Below are 18,889 nucleotides of genomic sequence, written 5' to 3' on the forward strand. Positions count from 1 at the left end.
ATCTTGGGAAATAAAACTGGGCAGTGGCAGAAATGCCAGCTGGGGAACTCGGAAAAGGTTACCACAATTCTGCTTCTTTCAAGGTAGTTACAGAAAACCATAATATTTGTCCTCAAGTTAAGGTCCTAAATGGTAGGAAGGATCATTTTGTAAGAGCAAAGAGCAGATGCTTGTGGTCAAAACAACATCTGACAAGTGAGTCTCTTTTTAAAAAAGTGTCAGCAAATGTTCAGGAACATTATGTTCCAATAAAGAAGGGAGTAAAAGATAATCGAAGGCTTGATCAACAAAATATGAGCATATGAATGGAATGGGCAACTACAATCAAGCGAGTCCCTTCAGGAACATAGAGGGTAAAGGGAAGTATTTAATAAGGAAACAAGGAAGGTAAAAAAGAGGAGATGAAAAAGAACATTTGATGGCTCAGAGTTTGCACTCACTGGAGTTTAGAAGAAAGAAGGGAATCTCATTGGAACCTACAGAATTGAATATTGAAAGGGCTAAATAGACTGGACATGGAGAGCATGTTTCCTATAGTGGTGGGGTCCTGGACCAGAGGACACAGCCTCAGAATAGAAGGATGTCCCTTTAAAACAGAGATGATGGGGAATTTCTTCAGCCAGAGGGTGGTGAATCTGTGAAACTCACTGCCACAGATGGCTGTGGAGGTCAAGTTACTGGGTATATTTAAAGTGGAGGTTGACAGATTCTTGATTAGTCAGGACAGCAAAGGTTACAGGGAGAAGGCAGGAGAACGAGCAGTATGGAGGACTGTGGTCTGGGTGCAGGTCGACGGGATTGGCAGATTAATAGTTTTAAAAGGACTAGATGGACTGTAGTTTCTGTGCTGTGGTGTTCTGTGACTCGATGCAAAAAAATTTAATAGAGCCCCAGAAATCTTGTTGTTTCCAATAGTACAGTGGGGTAGATCATATCCGATTCTGGCAATTTATCATTTTTACCCACTCCAGAACATGTAACACCTCCAGTTTAATACATAAATACTCCAGACTAACAATGTACCCTTCCCTGAATTCTGGGTGGGGATAGCCAGCCTGGCTTTGTGCAGGGGAAATCCTGTCTCACTAATTTTACTGAATTTTTGGAGAAGGTAGCAAAGGAGATTGATGAAGGCAGGGCAGTATAAGCTGTCTAAAAGGACTCTACAGTACATCAGTAAATGATTTGATATGGTTCCATATTATAGGCCAATCCAGAAGGTTAAGGCACTTGGCATCCAAGGAGAATTACCTAAATCAATGCAAATTTATTTTGATGATAGGAGACATCAAAAGGTAGTAATGGAAGGATTTTTTAATTGGAACTCTGTGACTATTAGTTAATCACAGGGATCAGTGCTGGGCCCTTTGCGGTCTGAGATATATACTAATGATTTTAATGTGAATATAACATGTTTGATTAGATAGTTGTGGATGACGTGAAAATTGCTGGGATTGTGGATAGCGCAGGCAGCTGTCTAAGGCTACAGCAGGATATAGATCAGTTGGAAAGTTGGGAAAAGCATTGGCAGTTGCAATTTAATCCTGACAAATGTACACTGATAAGTCAAACAGGGATCGAACATATAGAGTAAATGGTAAAGCATTAAGGAAAGTCGTTGCGACCTTGGGGATCAACTCCCTGAAAGTGTCATCACAGGTGGATAGGGTGGTGAGGAAGATATATGGCATTCTTGCCTTCATAGACTCGACATAGAATACAAGAGTTGAGATATTATGTTGCAAATTTTACAAAATGTTGGTTAGTCCACACTTGGAGTCTAATCACCACACAAGTGGAAAGGTGTGATGGCGCTGGAGAGAGTACAGAGAAGGTTCACCAGTATGCTTCCTGGATTGGAGGACTACAGATATGGGAAGATATTGGCCAGGCTGGGCTCAGCGAAGGAGGCCCAGGGGTAACATGATAGTATATAAGCTTATAACAAGCACAGATTATAGATGGATTGTCAAAATGTATTACCGTGGTAAAGATAACAAAAACAAGAAAGCATAAGTTTAAAAAGAGAGGAAGGAGTATCCTGATATGTGAAACTCACTGTCAGAGGAATCAGATACAATTAACCATGTTTAACAGGCGTTCAGACAGACACTTCAATTAACAAGGCACAGAAGGATACGAGTGTAAAGCAAGTAAATGGGATTAGTGCAGATGCATCATGGGGCTTTCTGTGCTAGACCTCTCTTTGGCCCGAGCTCCTCCATTGCATTATATACGTAAAATAGTCCCAACATCTAGTTCTTCCTTCACAAAACCAGAAGCAGGCTCAGCAAGCTCAGTGATAGTCGCTCCTAGCACACCGGAGAACATTTGATAATTCAGCGCAAACCAGAACCTAGTAGCTTTCTTGTACATGACCTTGCTAGTCATTCTATAAAATGGCTGTGCCTTTATGAGGGTATTTTAAACAGTGGGAAAGGCCCTTCAACGTCTACTGTGTACTACTCACAATCATTGAAGTGATCAGCTTAGGTATGTCAACTTAAAAAATTAAGTACAGGTCCTATAGGAATGAGAATAATACCAATCTTCAACCTAACCCTTACTTTCCAAAGGAAGAGATGGATGTTGTTACAGAGAGTATTTTGGAGTTAGGTAACATTGCAAACTACTAACTTCAGCAACCAACTTTAGACCTGAACGTGCACTGCAAATTAAACTTAAAATACAGCTCTGGACAATAGGTTTGTCGAGTTGTGAAAAGCAGCTAATTGAAAAACCAGACAATGTTGATTAACATTCATTTTGGGTGTCTGCAGTATGGGTGCGAAGAAGGAAGTGTGAAGGTCATATGTAATTGAAAAGAAGCATTGTAGACACATTGTAAATATAGAATTGTCCTTTAATCTTTTTGTCATGTAATATTGGGTGAAACAGGTCTCTTCCTCAAAAGGGTCACAATGTACTACCTGTTGCTCATTTTTGTTGGATGAACTACTTTATGTTCACTAGGTTCAGTATCTCACTGGTGACTTTATTCACATTACAACATTTGGGGGCTCATCCAGGATACCTTCTTGTGACCCACTAAGTGGACAGCGATCTCAGCAGTCTAAGCAGGTGAATATTTTTAAAAGTTGCACACACTCAGACTTGTTCAGGTCGGCGGCTACAGGATCCAAGTTACCACGAGCATGGCAGAGAGCTGAACTAATAGATATAAAAGTAGCAACACACATAAAAGTTGCTGGTGAACGCAGCAGGCCAGGAAGCATCTCTAGGAAGAGGTACAGTCGACGTTTCAGGCCGACGAAGGGTCTCGGCCCGAAATGTCGACTGTACCTCTTCCTAGATGCTGCCTGGCCTGCTGCGTCAACCAGCAACTTTTACGTGTGTTGCTTGAAATTCCAGCATCTGCAGATTTCCTCGTGTTTGAGATATAAAAGTCGTGTGATATGTGTGCGTGCATGTGTGTTTATGTAAAAAAAACTAAACACGTCTGTGTTCATTTGGTGAGACAGGGCCACCAATTGCAAAGGAAAGTGACTGATGGTTTTGGACACCAGATTGGGGGAGTGTTTACTCATTCCAGGAACCGTGTTTTGGCAGACGCATTTACGTGTGTTCTGTTTTAATAATAGGTCTGTAGCCTTGGTGTAACAGTTAGATGCAAAGGAATGCAACAGGCATTATGAGTTCAGAGGCACATAAGTAGCAGATTGCAGAGTACATACCCTGTGGTTTTAAGACTGTACTGTTTAACTTGTACCTGTCATGGTGCGATTAGTGTCCTGAGCTGCATATATTTCAACACAAGAAGTATCATAGGAAAGGCAGATGATAGTGTCGAAGATGAGGTAGCTGGCTTACAGAGGCAATGTGTAGTGAGGAGAGGCTGTTGAAAGGGTAAAATTGCAGTCAACAGGATGAGTTGCAACTTTAAAGGATGAATACAGGACTAAAGGAGTTATAATTGAATGCCCTCAGTATACAAAATAAGGTCAATGAATTTGTAGAACAGTTGCAGATTGTCTTGTATGATATTTTAAGCATCACTGAACCACGGCTGAAAGAAAATTATAGCAGGGAGCTTAATGTCCAAGGATACACATTGTATCAAAAGGACAGGCAGGAAGACAGAGGGGACAGCGTTGATCTGTAGGTAAAAAATGAAATCAAATCATCAGAAAGTGGTGTCATAGAATATAGAACAGAAATCTAAAGCACATCTCAGGCCCTTCAGCCCACAATGTTGTGCTGACCATGTAACCTACTCTAGAAGCTGCCTACCCTACTGCTTGGCCTATATTTTTCTGAGCTCCAGGTACCTATCTAAGAGTCTCTTAAAAGACCCTATTGTATCCGCCTCCACCGCCGTCACCAGCAGTGCATTCCACGCACCCATCACTCTCCGTGTAAAAAACTTACCCCTGACATCCCAACTGTACCTACCTCCAAGCACCTTAAAACTGTGCCCCCTCATGTTAGCCATTTCAGCCCTGGGAAAAGCCTCTGACTATCCACATGATCAATGCCTCTCATTATCTTGTATGCCTCTATCAGGTCACCTCTCACCCTCCGTTGCTCCAAGGAGTAAAGGCCAAGTTCACTCAACCTATTCTCATAAGGCATGCTCTCCAATCCAGACAACATCCTTGTAGATCTCCTCTGCACCCTTTCTATAATATCCACATCATAGGATCAGGTGTTGAAGCACTGTGGATAGAGCTAAGGAACTGCAAGGGTAAAACGACCCTGATGGGAGTTGTATAGAGACCCCCAAACAGTAGTAAGGATGTGGCTTACAAATTACAATGGTACATAAAAATTGCATGCCAAAAGGGCAATGTTACACTGGTCATGGGGGATTTCAACATGCAGGTAGATCGGGAAAATCGGGTTGGTGCTCAATTCCAGGACAGGGAATTTCCAAAATGCCTATGGGATGGCTTTTTATAGTAGCTCGTGATTGAGCTCACTAAGGGGATTAGCTATTCTGGATTGGGTGCTGTGCAATGAACCAGAGTTGATTAGAGAGCTTAAGGTAAAAGAACCCTTAGGGGCAAGTGATCATAATATGATCAAATTTGAGAAGGAGAAGCTAAAGTCAGATGAATCAGTATTACAGTGGAGTATAGGGAATTACAGAGGCACGCGAGAGGAGTTGGCCAGAATTGATTGGAAAAGAACACTGGCAGGGATGACGGCAGAGCAGCAATGGCTGGAATTTCTGGAAGCAATTCGGAAGGCACAGGATATCTACATCCAAAGAGGAAGAAGTGTTCTGAAGGAAAGATGATATAACCATGGCTAACAAGAGAAGTCAAAGCCAAAGAAGGACATACAATCCAGCAAAAATTAGTGGGAAGTTAGAAGATTGGAAAGCTTTCAAATACCAACAGAAGGCATCTAAAAAAGTCATTAAAGTAAAGATGGCAAGCTAGCCAATAATATTCAAGAGGATATCAAAAGTTTCTTCAGATATATAAAATGTAAAAGAGAAGTGAGGGTGGATATCGCACCACTGGAAACTATGCTGGAGAGGTAGTAGTGGGGGCAATGAAATGGTGGACAAACTGAATAAGTATTTTGCATTAGTCTTTACTGTGGAAGATACTGTCATGAAACTGAAGAATTCAAAGGAGGTTCACAAAAATGATTCCAGGATTGAATGTCTTGTCATATGAAGAATGTTTGATGGCTCTGGGTCTGTATTCACAGGAATTCCAAAGAATGAGGGGTGACATTATTGAAACCTATTGAATGCTGAAAGGCTTTGATAGAGCGGATGTAGAGAGGATGTTTCCTATGATGGAAGAGTCTAAGACAAGAGGACACAGCTTCAGAATAGAGGGGCGTCCTTTTAGAACGGAGATGAGGAGGAATTTCTTTAGTCAGAGAGTAGTGAACCTGTGAAATTCTTTACCACAGGCAGCTGTGGAGGCCAAGTCTTAAAGTGTATTTAAGGCAGAGGTTGATAGATTCTTGACTGGTCAGGGCATGAAGGGATATGGGAAGAAGGCAGGAGATTGGGGCTGTGAGGAAAATTGGATCAGCCATGATGAAATGGTGGAGCAGAGTTGATGGGGGCCAAATTGCCTAATTCTACTCCTATATCTTATTGTCTTACGGTCATTTATATTTTGCGTAGTGTGGACAATAGTGTGGAGATATTACATGGAGAGGTTTTACCCAGATATATCTGTCAGGATGGTACCTATTGAGGTCAAGCAACATCAGAACTCTGATGACCCCAAGCCAGCTCTTAACTTTGAATACGACCATTCATAAGCCCTTCACCCCCAGGGAGAAGAAGAGCATTTTGTCAATTAGGGTCACCTCTGAGAACGTAGAATTCTGCCACAAGCTCAAGGTAATGATTGAAATCCACCAGATGCACCCTGAAGATATCCATGTGTTGATAAAAGTGAAGTGCCCAAGGAATATGTGGGACAGTATGGCCCAGGGAGTGTGGGATGGTACACGGGCAACTACCGGGAACATCAGCGATGAAGAGAGATATCGCTTCTTTAAAGGGGGAAGTGAGGCAGCGACTGGGAGGAGCTGAGAGTAATTGGGAAAGGATAATGTCTGTCATTCAGAAAGCTGATGGGCCCGCCTTAGATTATGCAGAACACAGACATCGAGCATACGAGGAATATTCCGGGTTGGATAATCCAGGGAGGGACGACCCAGTCTTCCTGAAATCACAAAAGGAAGGCCTGAGCTCAGCTCACCAGAAGGTTTTCGATTTGAGGATAGTGGTGGGATCATTAGTGTCATGAGCTGGCGAGATAGACCGGAGGATAGAGAAGTTGTAAGGTGGCTGTAGTGAATGTAGCTGCTGAGACGTCACAGAGGGCTTGCTTTGCTTCGTGTGCTAGCAGCTGGGACATGGAGCAAGGAACTGCTGGAGTAGGCATGGGAGGGTAAAGGAGATGGTGTGCTACAGCTGTGGCTTCTCAGGCCACGGTTGGAGGCAGTGCCCTGAAAGATGAGGAAATTGGGAAAATCACTCACCAAAGAAGGCAGAATCTACAGCAGCACCCTCTCTCAGATTATGGAGCTGGTGAGGTCAAACAGACGTCCGGCAGCAGCCTCTATGGCTAGTGGTGGTCATCCACAGATGTACACAAGAAATTTATTAGGGGGTCAACAACGTGAAACATTAGTGGGCACAGGATCGTCAGTATTGATAACTGATCTACCCTTGCCCACAACTGGATTGGCGATTTACATTACCAGTGCAGGAGGTGAAACAATGAGGGCAGAGAGAAGTCAGCCCTAGGTGCTTGAGATGGAGGGAGTGCAGCTTCCTGTAGATTTCTGGGTGTGCCCAAACAATGAAGGTACTATCCTGGAATAGACACACTGAGTAAGGCAGGTGCAATCATAGACTCAGGAAAAGGAGAATAACACGGACAAGACAAGGACGACGAACATGGGTGGCTCGCAAAGCGGCTAACACCGCCCACAGAGAGAGACAGCAGCCCAAGCAGGGGGAGAGGCAGGGCGATGTCTGGGAATCACGTCAGGAGGTCCCAAGTGTGGATGCCAAGCACAGTCAGGAGCTGTTAGAAGTAGTGCAGCTGCCTGAAGAGGTAGCAGTGATTAAAGTGAAGGGAGGGAGGGAATGTCGACTCAGACCATGAGAGGCCTGCGTCGGGCATTTTCACACCTTACAATGCGCAGATCGGAAGTCTGTGTGAGACGCCACTCCTCGCACAGACACTAGAGCAATGTGTGGTTAAGTGCCTTGCTCAAGGACACGAAAGCACTACCACAGCTGTGGCCCGAACCAGCGACCTTCAGGTCACTAGACGAACACCTTAACCACTTGGCCACGTGCCCAACGTGAAAGCTCACCAACGTAAAGTGAAGGCCCACCAGAAAGGGGAGAGTAAGGAGCCGAAAGGGAACAAGTGGGCAGACATCAGTGTGAGGAGGGCAACAGAAGACCAAGAAGAAACTACAACTGCCAATGTAGTAAGATTACATAGAGATGTGGAAGCTACCGGAACCAGGGTAACACATTGAGCGATCGAGCAAAGCAGCAGTGACATAGTGCTGATCAGAGAGAGCCAGAGGGAGGGACGGTAGTCCTCCCAGAGCCAGGTGACCAAGACGTGGTAAGGGAGCTGGTTGAAAGGACAGGTTTCACTCCCAAGTGGATATAACCACAGGTAATGCTCCGGACAAACAGGGCCTGTGTTGGTGCACAGTCCCGGCAAGGCAGCCAGTGGAAACACTGGACTCAGCTTAAACCACCTTCTTGTCACCCCTCTCAGACAGAGAAAGAGATAGCGTGTACCCGGTAACAGTGCCATTGCAGAGAACCCAAGTAATGAGCACCAGCCGGCTGCATCAGACCTGACCACGCTCAGTGGAAGCAGACCTACAGCCAGCGCAAAGGCAGAGGGCACAGAGAGAGCGCGACAGCAAGCCGTGAATAACATGTTAAAATATAATGGTAACAGTACTCTGTGATGAAGGCTGGTTGCTGAAGGCAGATGATTAGTTGTACAGCATAGAATAGAAAAAATATTGGGGAAAATAGATGGGGAGGGATCCAAGTTCCAGCAGAGACATCAGGTTTCACAACTTCAATAGCATGGCAGACTGAGCAAGAGAAGAAATCGCACACACACAGCACCTGAGGGCAGTCCTCCCAGCCTGAATGGGGAGCAAATACAAATGAGCTGGGCCCTTTCAGTGGTTGGGCCAGCAAGCGACTGGACAGACCAGAAGGGGTGGCAACCGGGGAGAGGTTCTTGGAGACATTCCAACCCCTCCTGTACATCGGTGAGAGGGCTTGTGAGCCTGATACATTCACCTTGCTAGTGCCCCTGACCAGAGAGCCACTGAAGAGTTTGAGCTATCAGAGAATGAAGGGGTGAAGGTGAAGAATGTGATTAAACTGCAATCAGCCAGCAGGGAAGGGGGCAACAGGCATGCAAATGACAAAAGCTGCATTTTAAAGACTGTTGGTCAAATTTCAGAAACAACCTCTCTGCTTAGCATCTTGTAGGTAGCCATTAGGGATGATAGTGTAGATGTAGATGCACAGAGAGTAACAGGGAAGGGTTCCAAAGCAGAACATTTCTGTTGTCCTATTTGAGTAGATCCTCCTTAAGATTGACCGTTCCTGGTACAAATTTATTTTTATTCAGGATGCCAAAGAAGAGGACTGTTAGAGAGTATTCTGGAGTTAGATTATATAGCAAAATATTAACTTCAGCAACCAATCTTCAGGCCTGAACGTGGACTATAGATTAAATTTAAAACGCAGCTCAGGACAATAGGTTCCTTGAGCTTAACTGAAAAATTAGACAAGTCTGATTAACATTCATTGTGGGTGAATGGAGTGTGGGTGTGAAGAAGGGGTTGTGAAAAATACCTTTACAAGGAAGCATTGTAGATACATTGTAAATATTGCATTGCCCTTTGATCACTAGCAGATAAAATGTTGTGTCATATTGGAACATACATGCCTCTTCCTTACAAAGCACTGAAGTGAATCACCTTGAGATAATTTTATTTAATATTATATCAATTTGTTAATGAAAAATTAAAATAATCAGAAGCAGTCAGGATTTTTTCAAACATAGCTCAACCAAGGTCCTGAAACCGCCAACATTTCTCTTCAGAAATTACATAGGTAGCCAAAATGAACTCAATCTTCAACATCAGCAAAGCACAACACAATCCTTACCTATATTATCTGTTGACAGGACAATACTTGGTTTAATGGAAAGCAAAATACCAGAAAGTTTTTCAGTCAGCATATCAATACTTTGAATTATGACATATGGACCAGGGATCACCTGCAAGATCAAAAGTCACATCATAAGCATTTCCTTCACTTGTGAACAATGCTTCTAAAATTTATTGAAATTCATTGAAGTTCCAATACAGGGTGGATCGTCAAATTCCTTTCAGCCACTAAATGTAAAAAAAAGTGAACTAACCCTTCCATTTTAAAATTATAAATGTTAAAAGATAACAGTTTCATGCAAAATTTGCAAAGAAACCTGGATTTGCATGATTTACAGTTGTTTGGATAGCAGTACATTTGCCAAAAATAAACTACTATGAACTAAACCATCTTTGGCTACAGTATAGCCTGATTCAAGTCATTGTTTCTATTTGCCCATTATTCCTTCAGCAAAAAAAAATACTCAAGGAATGCATATTTTCCATTTCAGAGTTTTATCTAAGGGAGGGAGACAAAATACGGGAAATACTTGGCCAGTTAGCCTGACTTCGGTGGTTGGGAAGATGTTAAGTGTCCATTATTAAGTATGAGGTTTTGAGCTATTTCAAAGAAATGATCAAATTAGCCAGAGTCACCATGGTTTCCATAGGGGGAAGAACTTGCCTGAAAAATCTGCTGGAAATTTTTTTCTTATTATTTATTTATCATGTACATATTTCATTGCACTGCTGCTGTAAAGTTAACAAATTTTACAACATATGCAGTGATACTAATGCTGATTCTGAAACTACAAGCAAGATGGACAAAGGAGAGTCAGAGGATGTTGTTTACTTGGATTTTCAGAAGGATTTTGCCAAGGAACCGCACATGAGGCTAAACAAAATAAGAGCCCAATAGTATTACAAGAAAGATATGAGTATGGATAGAAGATTGGCTGACTAGCAAAAGGCAAAAAGTGTGACTAAAAGGGGCCTTTTCTGGTTATCTGCCAGTGACTAGTGGACAATGTTGGGTCCACTACTTTTCACATTTTACATTAATTATCTGAATAACAGCATTGATGCCTTGGTGGCCAAATTTGCAGATGATACAAATTAGGTGGAGGGTCCAATCCTGTTGAGGAAAACCGGGAGTCTGTAGAAAGACTTGGACAGGTTAGGAGAATGGGCAAAAAAGTGCAGCTGAAATATAGTGTAGGGATGTGTATATGTAGATAGATAGATAGATAGATAGATATACTTTATTAATCCTGAGGGAAATTTGGTTTCGTTACAGCCGCACCAACCAAGAATAGAGTGTAAATATAGCAATACAATAAAAACCCCAACAATCAAACACCAAAATGCAAACTATGCCAGATGGAAAATAAATCCAGGACCAGTCTATTGGCTCAGGGTGTCTGACCCTCCACGGGAGGAGCTGCACGTTCGATGGGAACGACCTCCTGTGCCGCCAAGTGTTGTATCACGGTGGAATGTGGCCAAAGTCCAACAGTGAAAAGCTCAATACCCAGTCTGCAAACACGTTCCTCGATCGTAATATGCCCCGGATTGCACCATCCATTGTTAGCCAGAACAGTAAGCACCCAATTCCTTTATGCATACCGCTCACTTCCGGTCAGCCGGAAGTGCACTGAGTATGAACACACACTTCGGTGGGAGGAATAAAGGCAAAGACTATTTTCAAAACAGAGAGAAAATTCAAAAATCAGGGGTGCAAAGGGACTTGGGTGCCCTTGTGCAGGATTCCCTAAAGGTTAACTTGCAGGCTGAGTCAGTAGTAAGGAAGTGAAATGCAATGTTAGCATTCAGTTTGAGAGGACGAGAATATAAAAACAAGAATGCAATGTTGTGACTTTATAAGGCATTAGTCATACCATATTTGGACTGTTGTGAGCAGTCTTGGGCCCTACATGTAAGGGAAGATGTGCTGGCATTTGAGAGAGCCCAGAAGAGTTGTAGGAGAATGAGCCAGGGAATTGGAACAATTAATGTATGAGAAGTGTTTGATGGCTCTGGGTCTATTCTCACTGCAGTTTAGAACGATGGTTAGATGGTGGAGGTGGGAACGTGGATGAAACGTCTTTGAAACTGAAAAGTGAAAGGCCCACAGAGAGTGAGGGTAGAGAACATGTTTCAAATAATGGGAGAGCCGAGGACCAAAGGGCACAGCCTCAGCCATCTTTTTAGAACAGAGATAATGAGGAGGAATTTCTTTAACCTGGGGGTGGTGAATCAGTGGAATTCATTGCTACAGACAGCTTGGAGGCCAAGTCATTGGGTATATTTAAAGCAGAAGTTTATAGGCTCTTGATTAGCGAGGGTGTCAAAAGTTAGAGAGAAGGCAGGAGAACAGATTATGAGAGATAGAATAAATAGGCCTTGATCAAATGGCGAAGCAAACTGGATAGGCCACATGGCCTAATTCTGCTCCTCCACTTGTCATTTCGTTTTATGGTCTTAAATATATTTTTGATTCATATCTATGTTTTATTGGTGGATTTCACTAGACACATCATTATTATGATAATTAAATATTTTATTAAGTTTTGCAGCATAATAAAATTAAACATTCTCACCTCAGATATTATGAGCCATTCCATGGAACATTTGGGATCAATGACTTTGCTTGCCAATTTAACGTAGTTAGCAGCCAAGCTCAAAACTGCTTTTGAATTATTTGCTTCTGTCTCAAAATCCAGTTCAGCAACATTTCCAAGAAACCTTATCAGTGCTAGCAAGTCAACAGACGTCAGTCTAGCATGGCTTTCATCAGCCGCTTGCAGTAGCTCATTGGTGACATAATCTGCACTCATCACATCTGGTGGATAATCACTTCTGTTCAGCAAAAGATAATCTGAAATCTGGAGCAACACAGAACTGACTGTAAAGAGATGCCACCACCATATGTACTCAATATTTTATATTTCAAATATTCCAAAATACCTATAAGCAGCTGAAATGGCACAGACTGTGCTGGAATTTATTTGACCATTCAAGGGAAAATGACTGTGTGAATGCTGATGGCCACCCCAGGGTTCCTGTTCCTGATGGACACTTCAGGGATCTCATGGGTCACATGTTCAAGCCATCAGTTCCACTACATCAGGGAAGCCTGCTTTCTAGAAAAATCTGCTGCTCCCTACTCAAAGAAATTAATTACTCTCTCCTCAGCAAGAGACTTGAAGCTTGTCATGTATGCTACACATTTATCTGCTTCCTTTCTTCGAGGTATGAAGGGCAGTTACATTATTAGGGACAGCGATGCGCACACTGTTGTGGGGGTGGAGAGCAAGTGGAGACCTCAGCCCACAGCAAGTATCTCGTTTGAGTGGCAACCCCTTTTGAAAATCTGCCTCTGCAGATTAAGTGGCCCTCTCCTCCAGCTCCTGGTCATGATGAGACTCAGCAGGAGCACTACAAATGCATGAATATTATTTAATAAGAGTTACAACTTTCAGCCCAGTTGAGCACGAAGAGCTTTTCTCCAATTCAAGTCCTCCACAGTGATTCCACGAAATGGAGCAGGCCAGGCTTCTTACCAGTAGTTAGCCCTTAAAATTGTCTGTTTGGTCCACACGATGTAAGATGCATTAGAGTACATTAGAAATTAAGAATGCCGGGGGGGGGCAGAGGTTAAAGGTCATCCTCACACATATGTACTGCAATACTATAAGCAGTCAAACACGCTTTAATAATTCAACCATAATTCATGGTCAAAATTACACACAAATAGGATCCTATTCAACTACTTACTGAAACTTCAGTAGACCTTTCCTTTATATGGAGGAAAAATGCAGATGGAAGTAAGGAAGTAAAGACTTGCATTTGTTCATAAGCTTCTGAAAAAGAAAAAAAACTGGAGTACCTTACAAGTCACTGGATTTGTATTGCTTTTAGAATTTAAATCAATCATTGACCTAATGTATGCTAAAGCTTCCCTGATCAATTCTGGACTCTTCATCAGAGGTGACATTGTCCCTCAACGCTGCTCCCCAACATTACTTCAGAACAATAGCAAGTGCACAAAGTTATCTCACAACAATGCCATTGGCAACAAGTAGGGAACTGAAACAATGACATCCTTCTCTGAACTTCTAGAGGTTTTGGTATAGTCATTTAATAGCAAACTTAAATAGAACACACAATATACTAAAAATAAATCTCAGACCCGCTTTAGTCTCCCAATTAATAAACTTAATTTCTGACTTTGGAACACGTCATTTTCTCTGGTTTTCCTCCTCCTTCCCTTTCTTCCATGGTCCACCATCCTCTACTATAAGAGTCCCTCTTTTCTTCAGCCCTTTACCTCACCTGTCTATCACTTCTCAGATTCTTCATTCATCCCCCTTCCTTCCCCCACCCACCCCTTTCCCCTCACCAGGTCTCACCAATCACCTGCCAGCTTGTATTTCTTCCCCATCTTCCAATGCTAACCTGTCCCTTTCCTTTCCAATCCTGATGAAGGCGCTCACCCAAAACATCGACTGTTCATTCAATTCCATAGATGCTGCCTGACTTGCTGGGTAGCCTCAGCATTTTATATATGTTTCTCAAGATTTCCAACATCTGCAGAATCTCTTGTGTTTATGTATTGTCCTTTATGTTCCTATATCCTTATTTATAATGGACACTTCCTGTAACAATTCACACTTCTCTTCTGTAGTTCAGTAGTAAATTGATTCTGATGAGTTTTTTTATATATCCCAAAAGGGTTTCCTTCCCCATTTCCCAAACTTGCATAATCTCCTGTCTTCTGCCCTCTAACAACCCTCATGTAATTTCTCAATCAATTGTTGAATATAAATAATATACATTCTTGGACGCATGCACTCATAGTCTAACACAGGGTGTAGATTGATATCTTATGAGACATAAGCAACTCAAAAAACATACATTTGATTTATACAGAAGTTCCTCACATACCAGTTATAAAACATTTGATACAAGCCACGTGAGACAATGTTTAATGCAATATGCATAACCTACTACAGATCCAAATCTAAATACTTTTCAAAGAGAGCAGTTGCAGCAAATACTTCAGAAGAATATTTCAAGCACTGTTGTATAAAACTTCAAATCAATCTGGCATTAGTGCAAAACAACAAAAGCAGCACATTTCACAATTCTCTCCGTCTCATAAAGTAGAAAATGTTCTAAACAACTTCAATATCACAGAAGCAGCCTCTGAAACTTCAGAAAGGTCAGACTATATATTACAATGCTGGATCTACTGATACAGCCATTGAGCTGAGAAATAAAGTACTCCAATAAAGAAATAATATGATTAATGATAATTCCGCTTTCTAAGTTACATTTTTCTCCATCCCTTCCTGATATCCCTTTCAATTCAGGTAAGTGTGAGGTACTGCATTTTGGGAAGTCAAACCAGGAATGGTAGATCCCTGGGGAGAGTTGTGGGCCTAGGAATACAATACATGGCTCACTGAAAATGGTGGCACAGGTAGACAGGATGGTGAAGGTGGCATTTGGTACACTGGCCTTTATCATTCAGACCCCTGAGTTTTATGAATTGCGACATGACACTGCAGATGTACAAGATGTTGGTGATGCTGCATTTTGAGTATCACGTCCAGGTTTGGCCACCATGCTACAGGAAAGATTTCATTAAGCTGGAAAGAGTGCAAAGAGGATTTATGAAACTTTTACCAAGACTCAGCAGCTGAGTTACAAGGAGGGGGTGGGCAAACAAGAACTTTACTCCTTGGCATTTAGGAGAGTAAGGGTGACCTTATAGATATGCATAAAATCATGAGGGGCACAGATAGGGTGAATGCACATAGTCTTTTTCCATGGAAAAGAAACCAAAAGCCAGAGGGTATGAGTTTCATGTGAGAGGGGAAAGATTTAAAAGAAACCTGAGGGGTAACTTCTTCACTTAGAAGGTGATGTATCTATGGAACAAGCTGGTCATTGAGGCAGGTACAATAACACCATTTAAAAGACTTTTTTTATAAGTGCATGGATAAGAAGGGTTTAGAGGGATAAGGGGAGAACATAGAAAAATTGAACTAGCCTAGGTGGGCACCTTTTTATCAGCATGGGCAGTTGAGACAAAGGGTCTGATTTTGTGCTCCATTAGTCCATGACTTTGGTACCAGAAGCTTTCTGGTAGCCTATCCAAATATTCATTCTGCACCAACCTGGATAATGAAGATCAGCACATTATTTGGCCTAGATTTGCAGCCTAGTACAACCCTGTTTTTATAGAGTTCATTTTCACATCTGTGCAGTAGGACATAATGAACAGCAGTCAGCAGAAGGAACCTCAATAAATTTCGTTTCCTGGTGCAGGCCAATTTCAACGAAGGTCAATTGGTTACAAGCTTTTACCGAGACATTTCTCTCAAGCACACTGCAAGCCCTCACTACAACGCAAGCTATTCTTCCCAACAGTTGCCTTCCCTTCCAGGGTCATCAGTCATTCTACCCGTCCCTGTACTCGAGTCCCCAGTGTCTCTATCGAGTCACGTAGCAGCAGGGACATTATCTGGATGCAAGTCAGGCTCAGGTTAGATATGAAAAGAAAGAAGGGAAAATTCAAGATAGCATTAAGATGAATTCACTGCATCAGGAATCAAAAAAGAACAGTACCACACAGAGCAAGAGAGGAAAAGAACAGTGGCTGATGCCAGTAACTACTGTGAGCTCTATTGCCTTTTTACAGGATTAAAAATGAAACTGTTGTATTTTTCCCACATCTGGGGAAAAGTGTTTGAAAATCTGCTGATTTATCTACTGTCTGGAATATTAGCATTTATTTCTACCAACATACAATATTGAAACCACAAAAACTGAAACAAATTATCTTAATATATTTTTCAGATAAAACTATTTCAATAATAATAAATGGATTGTTACTTGAAAGTGGCATAATTTAAAACAAGTAATTTATTAAATGTACCTTTACTATATCTACAAAGTGCTTGTTTCTGTTTAGAGCATTCTTCAGAAGTCCACGCTCCACTCAATGAGTTCAAGGCTATGCATTCACCTTTGTTAACTGGATGGACACCATCCGCTGAGACATTGTGAAAAGAGGACGCCATTCCATCCACCCACACAACATCAAATGGTTCCGTTGTTTGGAATCCATCACCTTCCATGGAATAAAAAATAAAGTAATTGTCATGAGCCACAACCTAAAGCGATGTATTCAACATTGTCACGAATTCCAAAGTCACAGAATTATGCAGCCAAGAATGCTGTTCAGACCATTGTGACTGGCTCTGATGTTCCTTGTCCTGGTGAAACATTCCTGCTTTATCCTACCATCGGTTCCAGTGTTCCATGCGATGGAGCCTCTACTTCACACTAGGAACTGTCAGCAGAGAAGGTATTCTCCATTTCCCATTCACCTCACTAATCCTGGTTCTCCCATCAGCAAGTCCTTCACCCACTTCTTTCCCCTGCTATTGGTTACAAACTGGACCACAGTAACTGGCATTTCCTTCTTCCTTTTCATCCACTTTGAGATGACCTTTTGAATGGAGTAAGCAACATACCTTCCTTGACTCACAATCAAAACTTAACGAACACTCTCCTACAAGACCCTCCTTGTTATCAAGTACTTATAACTCCAACAAATCCATGGCTTATTTTTCCTTCTTTTAGCTGCCTTCTACTTCACAATGCTTTGGCTAGCCTTCTGGCCAGCTCATAGCAGTCCGTTTCCCTGTCTTCACAAGTTCTGAAGACACTGCACCTGCTGAACAAAGTGATTCCTCTTCTAGGGTTATCAAGAACTAGGACTGATTGAACACAGAGAGAAGGCAGAATTTACTCTGTCAGAGGGTTATGAATTTTTAGATCTCTTGATCCTGGAGCCATAGAGTTAACTCATTGAAGATATTTTTTGAAATACAGAGGTTGTTGATGTTGAGAGAAGTTAAAAATTATGGGGAACTGACAGAAAAGTGATATTGAAGTCAATATCATATCAGATACTGAAAACCCAACACCTCATGGTTCAATAACAGTTGCTTCCCCACTGCTATCAGGTTCTGGAATGGACCTGAACACACCTAATTCTACCTCAGACTACAATTCCCTCTATTTGTACTAATCTCATATGTTTATTTTCAATTATTTTATCACATAAATTGAATTGCCACCTGCAAGAACGAAGGCAATTGGTCAACGGCACTGTCTTCTGATTTTTTTAAAGTAATATTTGTGTGTAGCAACAACCAGAGCCTACAACCTGTACCAGATGGCCTCATTGATACTTCCTAGGATACACGGTACATCACTCTCTGCTTTATTTTCAACATTAAACTTGCTGCAAAAGAAGAACACAATTGCTGCTACAGTGGCTGGCAAAGAAGCCATTAGTCATTCCACTATTATTCTTTGCAGAAGCCTGCACAAAATAGAAGACAGATGTCAAACTTGATTACTCCTGTATGGTCTAGCACCCCACTCCCAGCAGAAAAATGGAAATTTTGTAATTATGTTATAAAAGGCGATAATATGTCCAGGGCTTTCGAGGAAAAAGTATAGTGCAAAATCATAAATTAGTTACCACATTAAGGCATATTAAACATTATGATGATGAGCTAAATCAGAGAACACTTCTTCATTTACATTTAACATTGTGCAGAAAGTCTAGTTGACGATGAGGGAATTGGGGAGTGTGCATACAAATAAAAAAATCCATGGAAATGAGATTGCACAGAACACAAATTAAAGTACTGCATCAAAATGAGTATTACTCGACAGTTGTAGTGATAAGTCTTGCATTCTATGTAAGTTGCACTACAGTATTTTAGTAATTATTTGGCTTTAAAAGAGACACTCCTGCAAAGATGAAAAGCTACATGTATTACTTCTATGTAGATCAGACCATAATTAGCAAGCAAATTGTCTATTTTTAAAGATTGCAGAGTAACAGTGGATACATCGTAACATAAGATTGGCTAATGTAAAATAATTTTGCTTAGTCATCTATCATGAAAATTGCCATGTACATTTCACAAAGAAATAATCATTTTTTGAATATGTTTCAGTTTGAAATCTCCAAGATGTGCAATCTGTAAGCATTTTTATAAAGATTTTTTTTAAATAAATGAAATTAATTTTGTTCTTTTTTCAATGAACTGCATTCCTTTCCATCAAAATCAATGATTATTACAAATATCAATTTTCATTTTATCTGTATGGCATTGCAATTGTTTTCTTTCTGACTTTCTTC

At 41.5% G+C, this 18,889-nt stretch overlaps 1 protein-coding gene across 1 annotated transcript in view; it reads right to left on the reverse strand.

Annotated features, from left to right (window-relative positions):
- LOC134354515 (adhesion G-protein coupled receptor D2-like) overlaps positions 1 to 18,889 on the reverse strand; it is a 56,654-nt gene that overhangs the window by 27,550 nt on the left and 10,215 nt on the right. Inside the window, exons 6-7 of the mRNA XM_063063436.1 lie at positions 12,255 to 12,532; positions 9,674 to 9,785 (exon numbers count right to left, since the gene is read on the reverse strand). Of these exons, the coding sequence (XP_062919506.1) occupies positions 9,674 to 9,785; positions 12,255 to 12,532 (390 nt within the window). The remainder of the gene's footprint in view (positions 1 to 9,673; positions 9,786 to 12,254; positions 12,533 to 18,889) is intronic.

The sequence above is a fragment of the Mobula hypostoma genome, chromosome 12 (assembly GCF_963921235.1).
Source record: "Mobula hypostoma chromosome 12, sMobHyp1.1, whole genome shotgun sequence".
NCBI classification, from domain to species: domain Eukaryota; kingdom Metazoa; phylum Chordata; class Chondrichthyes; order Myliobatiformes; family Myliobatidae; genus Mobula; species Mobula hypostoma.